At 46.3% G+C, this 12222-nt stretch overlaps 1 protein-coding gene across 1 annotated transcript in view; it reads right to left on the bottom strand.

The window, feature by feature from the left end:
* Positions 1-6171: 6171 nt before the first annotated feature.
* Positions 6172-12222, bottom strand: part of LOC144485944 (phospholipid scramblase 2-like) — a 34433-nt gene continuing 28382 nt past the window's right edge. The window contains exons 6-8 of the mRNA XM_078204020.1: positions 10447-10608; positions 6470-6548; positions 6172-6354 (exon numbers count right to left, since the gene is read on the bottom strand). Coding sequence (XP_078060146.1) covers positions 6516-6548; positions 10447-10608 — 195 coding nt within the window. The 3' untranslated portion in view covers positions 6172-6354; positions 6470-6515. The remainder of the gene's footprint in view (positions 6355-6469; positions 6549-10446; positions 10609-12222) is intronic.

The following is a 12222-nucleotide window of genomic DNA, read 5'->3' as shown; positions in this document are numbered from 1 at the left end:
TGACCACTCTTAAAATAGAGAGGACCGTCTAATTTTTTTAGTACTTTCTAGTAGTGTTTACTCATCTAAAGAACAAAGCCCCCAAACATCCCAATCATTAGACTTACAGTATTGGCTTCTGAACAAAGGAAACTATTATCAGTGTTTCAATAATACCATTATATTAGGGAGAACAATGTCGAGATTTGTTGGCATGTGTTTAAACTGCAAACATGAAATTGGTTTGCAGTTTGAAAGTCTTGGATTAAACAAGTGTTTCACAAGATGATCCATTTGACACAAGTACATCACATGCTTTTTTCCATCCTTGAATCCTTCAGCAGGTCACTGTTAGGATAAGGTCTTTAAGTTAGTCTTCACCTCCAGTCTTCCCTAAATCCGTACATTTCAGGGGAATCTAGACACGCATGTGGGAGATCAGATTCGAAGATTACGATGATAGTTGCTTTTTTTATTCATTCGTGGGACTAGGGCATCGTTGGCTGGCCAGTATTTATTGCCTATCCCTAATTGCCCAAGGGCAGTTGAGAGTCAACCATATTGCTGTGGCTCTGGAGTCACATGTAGACCAGACCGGGTAAGGATGGCAGACTTCCTTCCCTAAAGGACGTTGGCGAACCAGATGGGTTTTTCCGACAGTTGGTAATGGTTTCATGGTCATCAGTAGATTCCAGATTTTTTTATTGAATTCAAATTCCACCATCTGCCATGGCGGGATTCGATCCCGAGTCCCCAGAACATTAACTGAGTTGCTGGATTAATAGTCCCTGTTTAAGAAAGGGAATAGAAATGACCCTGGTAATTATAGACCGGTTAGTCTTTCTTCGGTGGTTGGTGAATTGATGGAAAAGGTCCTTAGGGATGGGATTAACGACCATTTAGAAAGATGCGGATTAATCCGGGATAGTCAGCATGGATTCGTGAAGGGCAAGTCGTGCCTCACAAATTTGATTGAATCTTTTGAGGAGGTAACTAAGTGTGTTGATGAAGGTAGGGCAGTTGATGTCATATGCATGGATTTTAGTAAGGCGTTTGATAAGGTCCCCCATGGTCGACTTATGATGAAAGTAAGGAGGTGCGGGATAGAGGGAAAGTTGGCCGATTGGATAGGTAACTGGCTATCTGATCGAAGACAGAGGGTGGTGGTGGATGGAAAATTTTCGGACTGGAGGCAGGGTGCTAGCGGAGTGCCACAGGGATCAGTGCTTGGTCCTCTGCTCTTTGTGATTTTTATTAATGACTTAGAGGAGGGGGCTGAAGGGTGGATCAGTAAATTTGCTGATGACACCAAGATTGGTGGAGTAGTAGATGAGGTGGAGGGCTGTTGTAGGCTGCAAAGAGACATAGATAGGATGCAAAGCTGGGCTGAAAAATGGCAAATGGAGTTTAACCCTGATAAATGTGAGGTGATTCATTTTGGTAGGACTAATTTAAATGTGGATTACAGGGTCAAAGGTAGGGTTCTGAAGACTGTGGAGGAACAGAGAGATCTTGGGGTCCATATCCACAGATCTCTAAAGGTTGCCACTCAAGGGGATAGAGCTGTGAAGAAGGCCTATAGTGTGTCAGCTTTTATTAACAGGGGGTTGGAGTTTAAGAGCCGTGGGGTTATGCTGCAACTGTACAGGACCTTGATGAGACCACATTTGGAATATTGTGTGCAGTTCTGGTCACCCCACTATAAGAAGGATGTGGAAGCGCTGGAAAGAGTGCAGAGGAGATTTACCAGGATGCTGCCTGGTTTGGAGGGTAGGTCTTATGAGGAAAGGTTGAGGGAGCTAGGGCTGTTCTCTCTGGAGCGGAGGAGGCTGAGGGGAGACTTAATAGAGGTTTATAAAATGATGAAGGGGATAGATAGAGTGAACGTTCAAAGACTATTTCCTTGGGTGGATGGAGCTATTACAAGGGGGCATAACTATAGGGTTCGTGGTGGGAGATATAGGAAGGATATCAGAAGTAGGTTCTTTACGCAGAGAGTGGTTGGGGTGTGGAATGGACTGCCTGCAGTGATAGTGGAGTCAGACACTTTAGGAACATTTAAGCGGTTATTGGATAGGCACATGGAGCACACCAGGATGATAGGGAGTAGGATAGCTTGATCTTGGTTTCAGATAAAGCTCGGCACAACATTGTGGGCCGAAGGGCCTGTTCTGTGCTGTACTGTTCTATGTTCTATGTTCTATAATCCCACTAGGCCATCGCCTCCCCAAGATTTAGATGAGGAAAAATGGGAAGAGACTCGTGTGGAACATAAACTCCGACATGGACTGGCTGGGCTGAATGTTTGTGTGTTGTATAAGCCATGTAATCCTCCACAATGCCACTTGAAAGCCCAAAGATTGACCTGCTTCAACTACTCGTCTGTTGTTAAGGAGCATTGGTGAATCAACGGCCAGTATTTTCCACCACCCCTCCCCCCAGTGGCAGTTTCCAGTGGTGGAATGGGCTCACCACTAGCTGTCAGTGGGATCTCCTGGTCCTGTCCAGATTTTGCAGGGTTTGCCTGCCCCGTTCCGTGAAACCCGTCCGGGGGTTGGGGGGAGATGGGGGGTTGCCTTTCAGTGGAACTGGAATATATACAGCAGGAAAAGGTGGAAAAATCACATCGAGCATCTTTTTTTAACCTTAAAAGTTTTTATTCATTTGTGTATCGATCCATTTCATAGAATTCATAGAACCCTACAGTGCAGAAAGAGGCCACTCGGCCCAGCGAGTCCGCACCGACCACAATCCCATCCAGGCCCTACCCCCATATCCCTACATATTTTACCTGCTAATCCCTCTAACCTACTCATCTCTAAGGGGCAATTTTAGCCAATCAACCTAACCTGCACATCTTTGGACTGTGGGAGGAAACCAGAGCACCTGGAGGAAACCCACGCAGACACGAGGAGAATGTGCAAACTCCACACAGATAGTGACCCTCGCCAGTTATGGGGGAGGTTGGGGGGGTGGGGTGTGGGTCATTATTTAATATGTGGGTCATTATTTAATATGTGTTTATGTGTTTTTTCGGTTGAGCTTTGAACACCCATCAAAATAACGTCTGACCATGCTGGGGAATGGAACAAATTCTCCGTCCTCATGCACATAGAGTGAGAATCAGACAGTGTCAAACATGCTGCGCAGCTCAGGTTGCAGACGGAAGCTCCCTTTACATGGCTATATCAATATGCTTCCATCCTTAATGAACTAAAGTGGGTCTTCATTTCGGCCACCAGAAAACTCAAGGGGCTTCCAAATTAAAGTCATTCAAACGGATATCTGTGCCCTGAGTAAGTGTGCTGCAGACACAGGTTCATCTGGAAGTGGCAGCATGGTGGCACAGTGGTTAGCACTGCTGCCTCACAGCGCCAGGGAGCCAGGTTCAATTCCAGCCTCAGGTCACCGTCTGTGTGGAGTTTGCACTTTCTCCCCGTGTCTGTGTGGGTTTCCTCCGGGTGCTCCGGTTTTCTCCCACAGCCCAAAGATGTGCGGGTTAGGTTAATTGGCCATGCTAAACTGACCTTAGTGTTGGGGGATTAGCAGGATAAATATTTGGGGTTACGGGAATAGGGTCCGGGTGGGATTGTGGTCAGTACAGGATCGATGGGCCAAATGGCCTCCTTCTGTGCTGTAGGGATTCAATGATTCTGTGAATTCGAGTAAAGACCTTTTGAATGGAACAAAAAGGGCAGGGCAGAATCTTAACTGAAGAGGCAAGGCATGAAATGACCGTGTTTCTAACATTTTTCCCAACCTTGTGCTTTGTTCTCTGTTTCTTTAGAAATATTATTTTGCAAAAAGGAATTGTTTATATTAAGGAGACAAGTTTGCCTGGAGCTGGCCTGTGAGCTTGGCGCTGAGAATGCATATCACCTGTAAGATTAAACATTAGTCAGTAGCTGCGCAACTGCCACTTCTAAAAGACTTGACCTTGCAACAATGCCTCAGGACACAAGTGTTCCAACAATTAGACCCTCTGTGTAGAATTGCTTCTTTCACCATTTGTAAATGGACCAAAACTAACTTTAAAATAGCAGCGGAATGAATTCCACGCACGAACTTCAAGAATGCAGATACTGGATTCTTCAACAACTGCAGTTATAATTTCTGCTCCTGGTTTTTCCAGGCAGCAGGTTCTGGTGATGTTTTTATGGTTGATATTCTGGACCCACCGTTGCTTGTTCCATTGGCATCCTCCTTTTGCCTTGCACCATTACCCCTTTAGTTATTTATTAGTGTCACGAGTATGCTGACATCAACGCTGCAATGAAGTTACTGTGAAAATCCCCTCGTCGCCACATTCCGGCGCCTGTTCGGGTACACCGAGGGAGAATTCAGCATGGCCAATGCACCTAACCAGCACGTCTCTCAGACTGTAGGAGGAAACTGAAGCACCCGGAGAAAACGCACGCAGACACGGGGAGAACGTGCAGACTCCGCACAGACAGTGACCCAAGCTGGGAATTGAGCCCCAGTCCCTGGCGCTGTGAGCCAGCTGCTGGGGTTCTCCAGTCCCGCTGCAGTCAGTGGAGTTTTGGTTGAGCGCCAAAACTGTGGAGGGGGGTGGGGGGGGAAACAAATGAGACAGGAGAATCTCGGCTGAAATCTCTCTCTTGCCTGCCGCCTTTTCACAGACCTAACACAGACCTTGTGTTCTTTCTGCCCCTCCCCCTTAGAACCATAGATCCATAGCAAATTACAGCTCAGAAACAGGCCTTTTGGCCCTTCTTGTCTGTGCCGAACCATTTTTTGCCTTGTCCCACTGACCTGCACTTGGACCATATCCCTCCACACCCCTCTCATCCATGAACCTGTCCAAGTTTTTCTTAAATGTTAAAAGTGAGCCCGCATTTACCACTTTATCCGGCAGCTCATTCCACACTCCCACCACTCTCTGCGTGAAGAAGCCCCACTAATATTCCCTTTAAACTTTTCTCCTTTCACCCTTAACCCATGCCCTCTGGTTTTTTTCTCCCCTAGCCTCAGCGGAAAAAGCCTGCTTGCATTCACTCTATCTATACCCATCAAAATCTTATACACCTCTATCAAATCTCCCCTCAATCTTCTACGCTCCAGGGAATAAAGTCCCAACCTATTCAATCTCTCTCTGTAACTCAGCTTCTCAAGTCCCGGCAACATCCTTGTGAACCTTCTCTACACTCTTTCAACCTTATTTACATCCTTCCTATAACTAGGTGACCAAAACTGTACACAATACTCCAAATTCAGCCTCACCAATGCCTTATATAACCTTACCATAACACTCCAACTTTTATACTCGATACTCCGATTTATAAAGGCCAATGTACCAAAGGCACTCTTTACGACCCTATCCACCTGTGACGTCACTTTTAGGGAATTCTGTACCTGTATTCCCAGATCCCTCTGTTCAACTGCACTCTTCAGAGTCCTACCATTTACCCTGTACGTTCTTCTTTGGTTTGTCCTTCCAAAGTGCAATATCTCACACTTGTCTGCGTTAAATTCCAATTGCCATTTTTCAGCCCATTTTTCTAGTTGGTCCAAATCCCTCTGCAAGCTTTGAAAACCTTCCTCACCGTCCACTACACCTCCAATCTTTGTATCATCAGCAAACTTGCTGATCCAATTTACCACATTATCATCCAGATCATTGATATAGATGACAAACAACAATGGACCCAACACCGATCCCTGCGGCACACCACTAGTCACATGCCTCCACTCAGAGAAGCAATCTTTTCCCTAACCCTGTACTTGCTGAATAAACTATTATGGCACTAATTACTTCCAACTCTAACAAAAGGTGATCAAGGTCAACCCCAAACAAATGAGAACAATCATATCTGATTGCGTGGCAGTGCAGGCTCAAGGGACCGAGTGGCCTACTCCTGCTCCTAAATCGTATGTCCTGCATATATGGTATGTCTATTACATTAACTCTTTATCTCTCCACAGATGCTGCCTGACGCATTGAGTAATTCCAGCATTTTATGATTTTTATTTAAGAATATACACACTTGCATTCCATGGTGCAGTTTCAAGATCTATTGCATGCGTACCTGAGAGGAAAATTATTGCATGTACCTTCTCCCTGCAGCCGCCCCCAAACCACCCCCCCCCCCCCCGCCCCACCCCCCCACCACTGACCCCCTCCCAGGACCATTCTTCCCCCCACCCCAGCCCCACCACTGTCCTGGTTCTCTGTTCTTCCTTCAGTGCTTTCTTCTCCCCCACATCTTCAACATGGTCATACTTCACTTTACTGGGTGTCAAACCCAAAGCATTTCAATGAGAAAGGTCGCTGTAAGCAATGTCCTCCAGGAACTGCAGATTCCTCAGTCATGGGAAAAAGAAAGTCTTGAAATGGCTTCACATTGTAATTGATCCCTGTAAATTCAATTACAAAAGTTATTGCGTACAATTGGAACACGGTTATGATGAATTAATGCCAGTCAAATTCCGTGCAGGGAAGAAAGGAGGACTTACTCCTGTGCTTACTCACTTAGACTGTATCTTTTTCTGTCTACCACGTCCCAGTCATCTGCTTCTCATCGCGGTGAGGTTTCAAAGTACATAAAGTCCTGCAAATGGACAGTTTCATTCAGCATCCATGTGTACAGCACTTATAACGTAGAAAAACATCCAAATGTACTTCACGTAAGAATCATCAAAGAACAAAGAACAGTACAGCACAGGAAACAGGCCCTTCAGCCCTCCAAGCTTGTGCCGCTCCTTGGTCCAACTAGACCAATCGTTTGTATCCCTCCATTCCCAGGCTGCTCATGTGACTATCCAGGTAAGTCTTAAGCGATGTCAGCGTGCCTGCCTCCACCACCCTACTTGGCAGCGCATTCCAGGCTCCCACCACCCTCTGTGTAAAAAACATCCCTCTAATATCTGAGTTATACTTCGCCCCTCTCACCTTGAGCCCGTGACCCCTCGTGATCGTCACTTCTGATCTGGGAAAAAGCTTCCCACCGTTCACCCTATCTATCCCCTTCATAATCTTGGACACCTCTATTAGATCTCCCCTCAAACTCCGTCTTTCCAGGGAGAACAACCCCAGTCTACCCAATCTCTCCTCATAGCTAAGACCCTCCATACCAGGCAACATCCTGGTAAACCTTCTCTGCACTCTCTCTAACGCCTCCACGTCCTTCTGGTAGCGCAGCAACTCCAAATGTGGCCTAACCAGCGTTCCATACGCTGCAACATCAGACTCCAGCTTTTATACTCTATCCCCCATCCTATAAAGGCAAGCATACCATATGCCTTCTTCACCACCTTCTCCACCTGTGTTGCCACCTTCAAGGATTTGTGGACTTGCACACCCAGGTCCCTCTGTGTTTCTATACTCTTGATGGCTCTACCATTTATTGTATAACTCCTCCCTACATTAGTTCTTCCAAAATGCATCACTTCGCATTTCACATCAGATAAAAGCCTGACACTGAGCCAAAGAAGAAGAAAGGAGGGGAAGGAAGCTGAATCCTGGAATATATCTGCAGGGTGGCGGGGGGGGGGGGGGGGGGGGGGCGGGGGGGAGGGTTGGGTGTTCTAGAAAGACTGGGGTCCAGATAACTGAAGGCAGAGCTGCCGAAAGATGAGGCAAATAGAACAAAGAAGAACAAAGAACAATACAGCACAGGAACAGGCCCTTCGGCCCAACAAGCCTGCACCAATCACTTTGCCCTACCGAGACCAACTGCCTGTATCCCTCTATACCCCGCCTGTTCATGCGCCTATCCAGATAAGTCTTAAATGTCGCTAACGTATCTGCCTCAACCACCTGACATGGCAGCGCATTCCAGGCCCTCACCACCCTCTGTGTAAAAAAAACTTCCCCCGCACATCTCCACTGATCCTTTCCCCCCTTATCCTAAACTTGGGGCCCCCCTTGTGATTGTCATTTCTGCCCTGGGAAAGAAGCTTCCAACTGTTCACCTTATCTATGCTCCTCATAATCTTATTAACTTCTATCAGGTCGCCCCTCAGCCTCCGTCTTTCCAGGGAGAACAATCCCAGTTTATTCAATTGAATGTTTTCACTTTGGATGGGATTCTCCAGCTGCATGCAGACGCAGACCCTCGGCTGAAGTTCCTGCCCGAGCCTGGGGAATGGTCCGTCGAACGTTCTGTCTCACCCATTACGATTCCCGCGACAGGTGGGACAGGAGAATTTTGGCCTTGTTCTTGGCATAGGCCACCAGAAATTGTTCAGAAGCTGGAGATTATAATTGCTGTTTGCCTCTTTCCCAGAAGCCTGGGATGTAAATGTAATTTGAAGGCATTAATGTTAATGATAGTTTCAAGGCATTTACTCCTTAGAAATATTGAAACTGATACATTATCTTCAACTTTAATTCTGTAATTGAAATTGTTTCCCTTTTAGCTAAGGACTTTAGCGACTCAGATGGGTTTTTATTACAATGGTTTCATGGCCACCATGACTCACACTAGCTTTCAATTGCAGACTTATTAATCAACTTAAATCCTACCAACTGCCAAACGGCAGCACGGTGGCAAAGTGGTTAGCGCTGCTGCTTCACAGGGTTCGATTCCCGATTTTAGGTCACTTTCTGTGTGGAGTTCTCTCCGCGTCTGCATGCGTTTCCTCCAGAATCCTCCCACAGTCCAAAGATGTGCGGGTTAGGTGGATTGGCCGTGCCAAATTGCCCCTTAGTGTCAGGGGGACTAGCGAGGGTAAATGCATGGGGCTATGGGAATAGGGCCTAGGTAGGCTTGTGGTCTGTGCAGACGCGATAGGCCGAATGGCCTCCTTCTGCACTGTAGATTCTAAAGGTGGGATTTTAACCCATGTCCCCAGAGCATTCGCCTGTGCTCCTGGATTACTAGCCCAGTTACACCACCACTACGTCACCAAAGTTAGTTAAATATTTTCCGAGGTTGATCACCAAAGCGAGGCATGAACCCTGGTTTTGTCCTGGCTTGGGTGGGATGAGGTTGTGGTTGACCTGGTGGGAAAAATCACAATGGCAGTCCCAGTGTTAAAACAGCATTCAGGCCAGAATTATACTCCTGAAGTTTGACCTATTAATGAGGCCCCTCTTTGCCTTCTGTCACGTGTGCTTTTCAGCAGCTTAGACTCAGAGAATCCGACAGTGCAGAAGGAGGCCATTCGGCCCATCAAGTCTGCACCGACAACAATCCCACCCAGGCCTTATCCCCATAACCCCATGTATTTATCCTGCTACTTCCCCTGACACTAAGGGGCAATTCAGCATGGCCAATTCACCTAACTCCCACATCTTTGGACTGTGGGAGGAAACCGGAGCACCCAGTGGAAATTCACGCAGACACGGGGAGAATATGCAAACTCCACACAGGCAGGCACCCAAGCTAGGAATTGAACCCGGGTCCCTGGCACTGTGATGCAGCAGTGCTCACCACTGTGCCACTGTGCCACCCTTAAAGAAGATTGGGTTAAAACAGAAGGCTACGATGCACCATTGGTTAAGTTCTCCGAGCAATTTAAACTGCCTGACACCATGGAAACAACCAAGCAGGCAGTGTTAACATCTCCCCTGTATAAATATTATTATGGCAGAATTCTATTGCCTCTTTCTTGAATCTGTTGGGTCTAAGTCTCTCTCAGGAGCTGCTTTATTGTGTCCACTTTGTCTTCTTACTTCCCAGACTAATCCTATTCTCCTGTTTTCCCCTCAAAAGCCTTTGTATTCTCCTTCTTCTTGAACTAATGGTCTTACATCTTTCCTTAATGCTGCAGCCAATTAACAATGATCACCACTTGTGATAAAAAAAATTCTTGTGATAATTGCATGAGGAAGATTCCTTTAACTTCCTCTTTTATTCACACATTGCTTATTTGTAACTCAGTTTTGTACATAGCTGGTCTTGTGGTGTGGTCATGATGTGGAGATGCCGGCGTTGGACTGGGGTAAACACAGTAAGGAGTCTAACAAAAACACCAGGTGCTGTTGGACTTTAACCTGGTGTTGTTAGACTCCTTCTTGTGGTGTGGTGGAAGTGTCCTTTATCTCTGGGTTCAAATCTCACTTGATAACTGGATGGCCAGGGAAGGTGTGTTTGTAATATGCTAAAACAGGTTGTAAATCCTGCAACAGCAGCCTCTAAAAGACATACAGGTGGGATTTTACAGCCTTGCTCGGGCAAGACCGGAAATTCCCGCCCCAGGTCAACGGAGATTTCCGTTGTCGAACCCTCGCCCGTGCCGATTCCATGACGGGTGAGGTGGTAGAGTTCCGGCTATCGCACCTGAAGGACAAGGACTCTCATACATATTGACAGAAATAGCCCATCTATGTTTAACCTACGGTTTCTAAAGAAAATATATTTTAGATACTTTTACTCAATTTTCTTGCAATCTTCTTAATTTGCGAAGACATCAATGGCTCATCTCTCTTTGTGATTCAGGTCCTCTCAGCTTTGCTATCAAGCTGATTAAAGTCACATATTTCACTAAAACCTTCATACTTACAATTAAAAAACAGGCACCCAACAGAGTGGCTTTAATCTTTACATCCAATGTCATTGGAAAGTTGATCTCAAAGTTATCTACATCTGTGAGAACTTCAGTAAGAAATCCACTCCAGTTCTTTGCTATTTTTCCGATGGTTTGAGATCCACTCAGGTTCTTAATCTGGAATAAAACAGTAAACATTATAACAATGCAAGATCTCCCTTGGCACTCCTTCCACAAACATTCACTCCCTTCATTCACTCCCTCTGCCCAGTGGCATCCATGTGTACCATCTACAGGGTGTGCTACAGGAACTCACCAAAGTTCCTTAGACAGCAGCCTCCAAATCCACGACCGTTACCATCTCGAAGGATAAGAGCAGCACACAAGGGGACACCACCACCTGGAAATTCTCCTCCAAGTCACTCACCATCCTGACTTGGAAATATCTCGCCGTTCCTTCACCGTTGCTGGGTCAAAATGCTGGGACATCCTCCTAACAGCACCTGAACTGCAGTGGTTCAAGAAGGCAAACTGCACATCGTCTTCTCAAAGGCAATTAAGGATGGACAATAAATGTTGGCCTTGTCAGTACCAGGCACATCCCGGAAAAGAGTAAAGAATGTATTCAATGCTATTTCAAGTTGAAAAGAAAAACTTGCATTTGTATAACACCTTTTATGTCTTCACAATGTTCCAAAATGCTCAGCCAACCATGTACTTTTGAAGTATAATCTCTGTTGTGGTGTAGGCTGCTGCAGAGGCCAAGATGCATATAGCATGTAGTTAGCTAACTGAGCTTATGGTTTTGTGGTAAGTTTATTTATTAATGTCACAAGTAGGCTTACATTAACGCTGCAATGAAGTTACTGTGAAAATTCCCGAGTCACCACGTCTGGTGTCCATTCGGGTACACTGAGGGAGAATTAGCACGGCCAAAGCACCTAACCAGCACGTCTTTCGGACTGTGGGAGGAAACCGGAGCACCCGGAGGAAATGCATGCAGACACGGGGAGAACGTGCAGACTCCACACAGACAATGATCCAAGCTGGGAATTGAAACCGGGTTCCTGGCACTGAGAGGCAGCAATGCTAATCCGCTGTGCCACCGTGCCGCCATAACGTTCCACCGAGAGTCAACAGGTATAGAGTCCACGTGCCACTCCAGACAGCCTCACCTCGTCATTGGAGGCGGGAGGCTTTGCATTCTGGGTTGAGGCCCGGTAGAGGATGTTTGTGCCCAATAGGAGAAGGTGCTTCCTTCCCTCACCCGCCCTCCAGCATGGATGGCTGCATCTTTCTGCCTTTGGTTGGATGCATCGAGTAGAAGGTACCACAGTGATAAAAGAGGTAAAAGCAACATGAAGCCATCTTAACTCATCTCCGCAGTAAGTGGTCCAAGAGCCTCATGACTTAGTTGGAACCTGCCTGACAGCAAGACGAAATCGGGTAATCGGCAAAAGGAAACTTGAGACGAGGTGAAAAAAAATGTGGCATTGTGAATTGTCTGGAAAGAGTGATGATATGATATTTCAGCTTGGATCTCAAACCCATGTGTATAAAAACATAAGAACATTAGAAATAGGAGCAGGAGTAGGCCATCTGGCCCCTCGAGCCTGCTCAGCCTTTCAATAAGATCATGGCTGATCTTTTTGTGGACTCAGCTCCACTTACCCGCCCACTCACCCTTAATCCCTTTACTGTTCAAAAATTTATAGAACATAGAGAACATAAAACATAGAACAGTACAGCACAGAACAGGCCCTTCGGCCCACGATGTTGTGCCGAGCTTTA

This window comes from Mustelus asterias, chromosome 3 (assembly GCF_964213995.1).
Source record: "Mustelus asterias chromosome 3, sMusAst1.hap1.1, whole genome shotgun sequence".
Lineage (NCBI taxonomy): Eukaryota > Metazoa > Chordata > Chondrichthyes > Carcharhiniformes > Triakidae > Mustelus > Mustelus asterias.
This window is presented reverse-complemented; position numbering and strand designations above follow the sequence as displayed.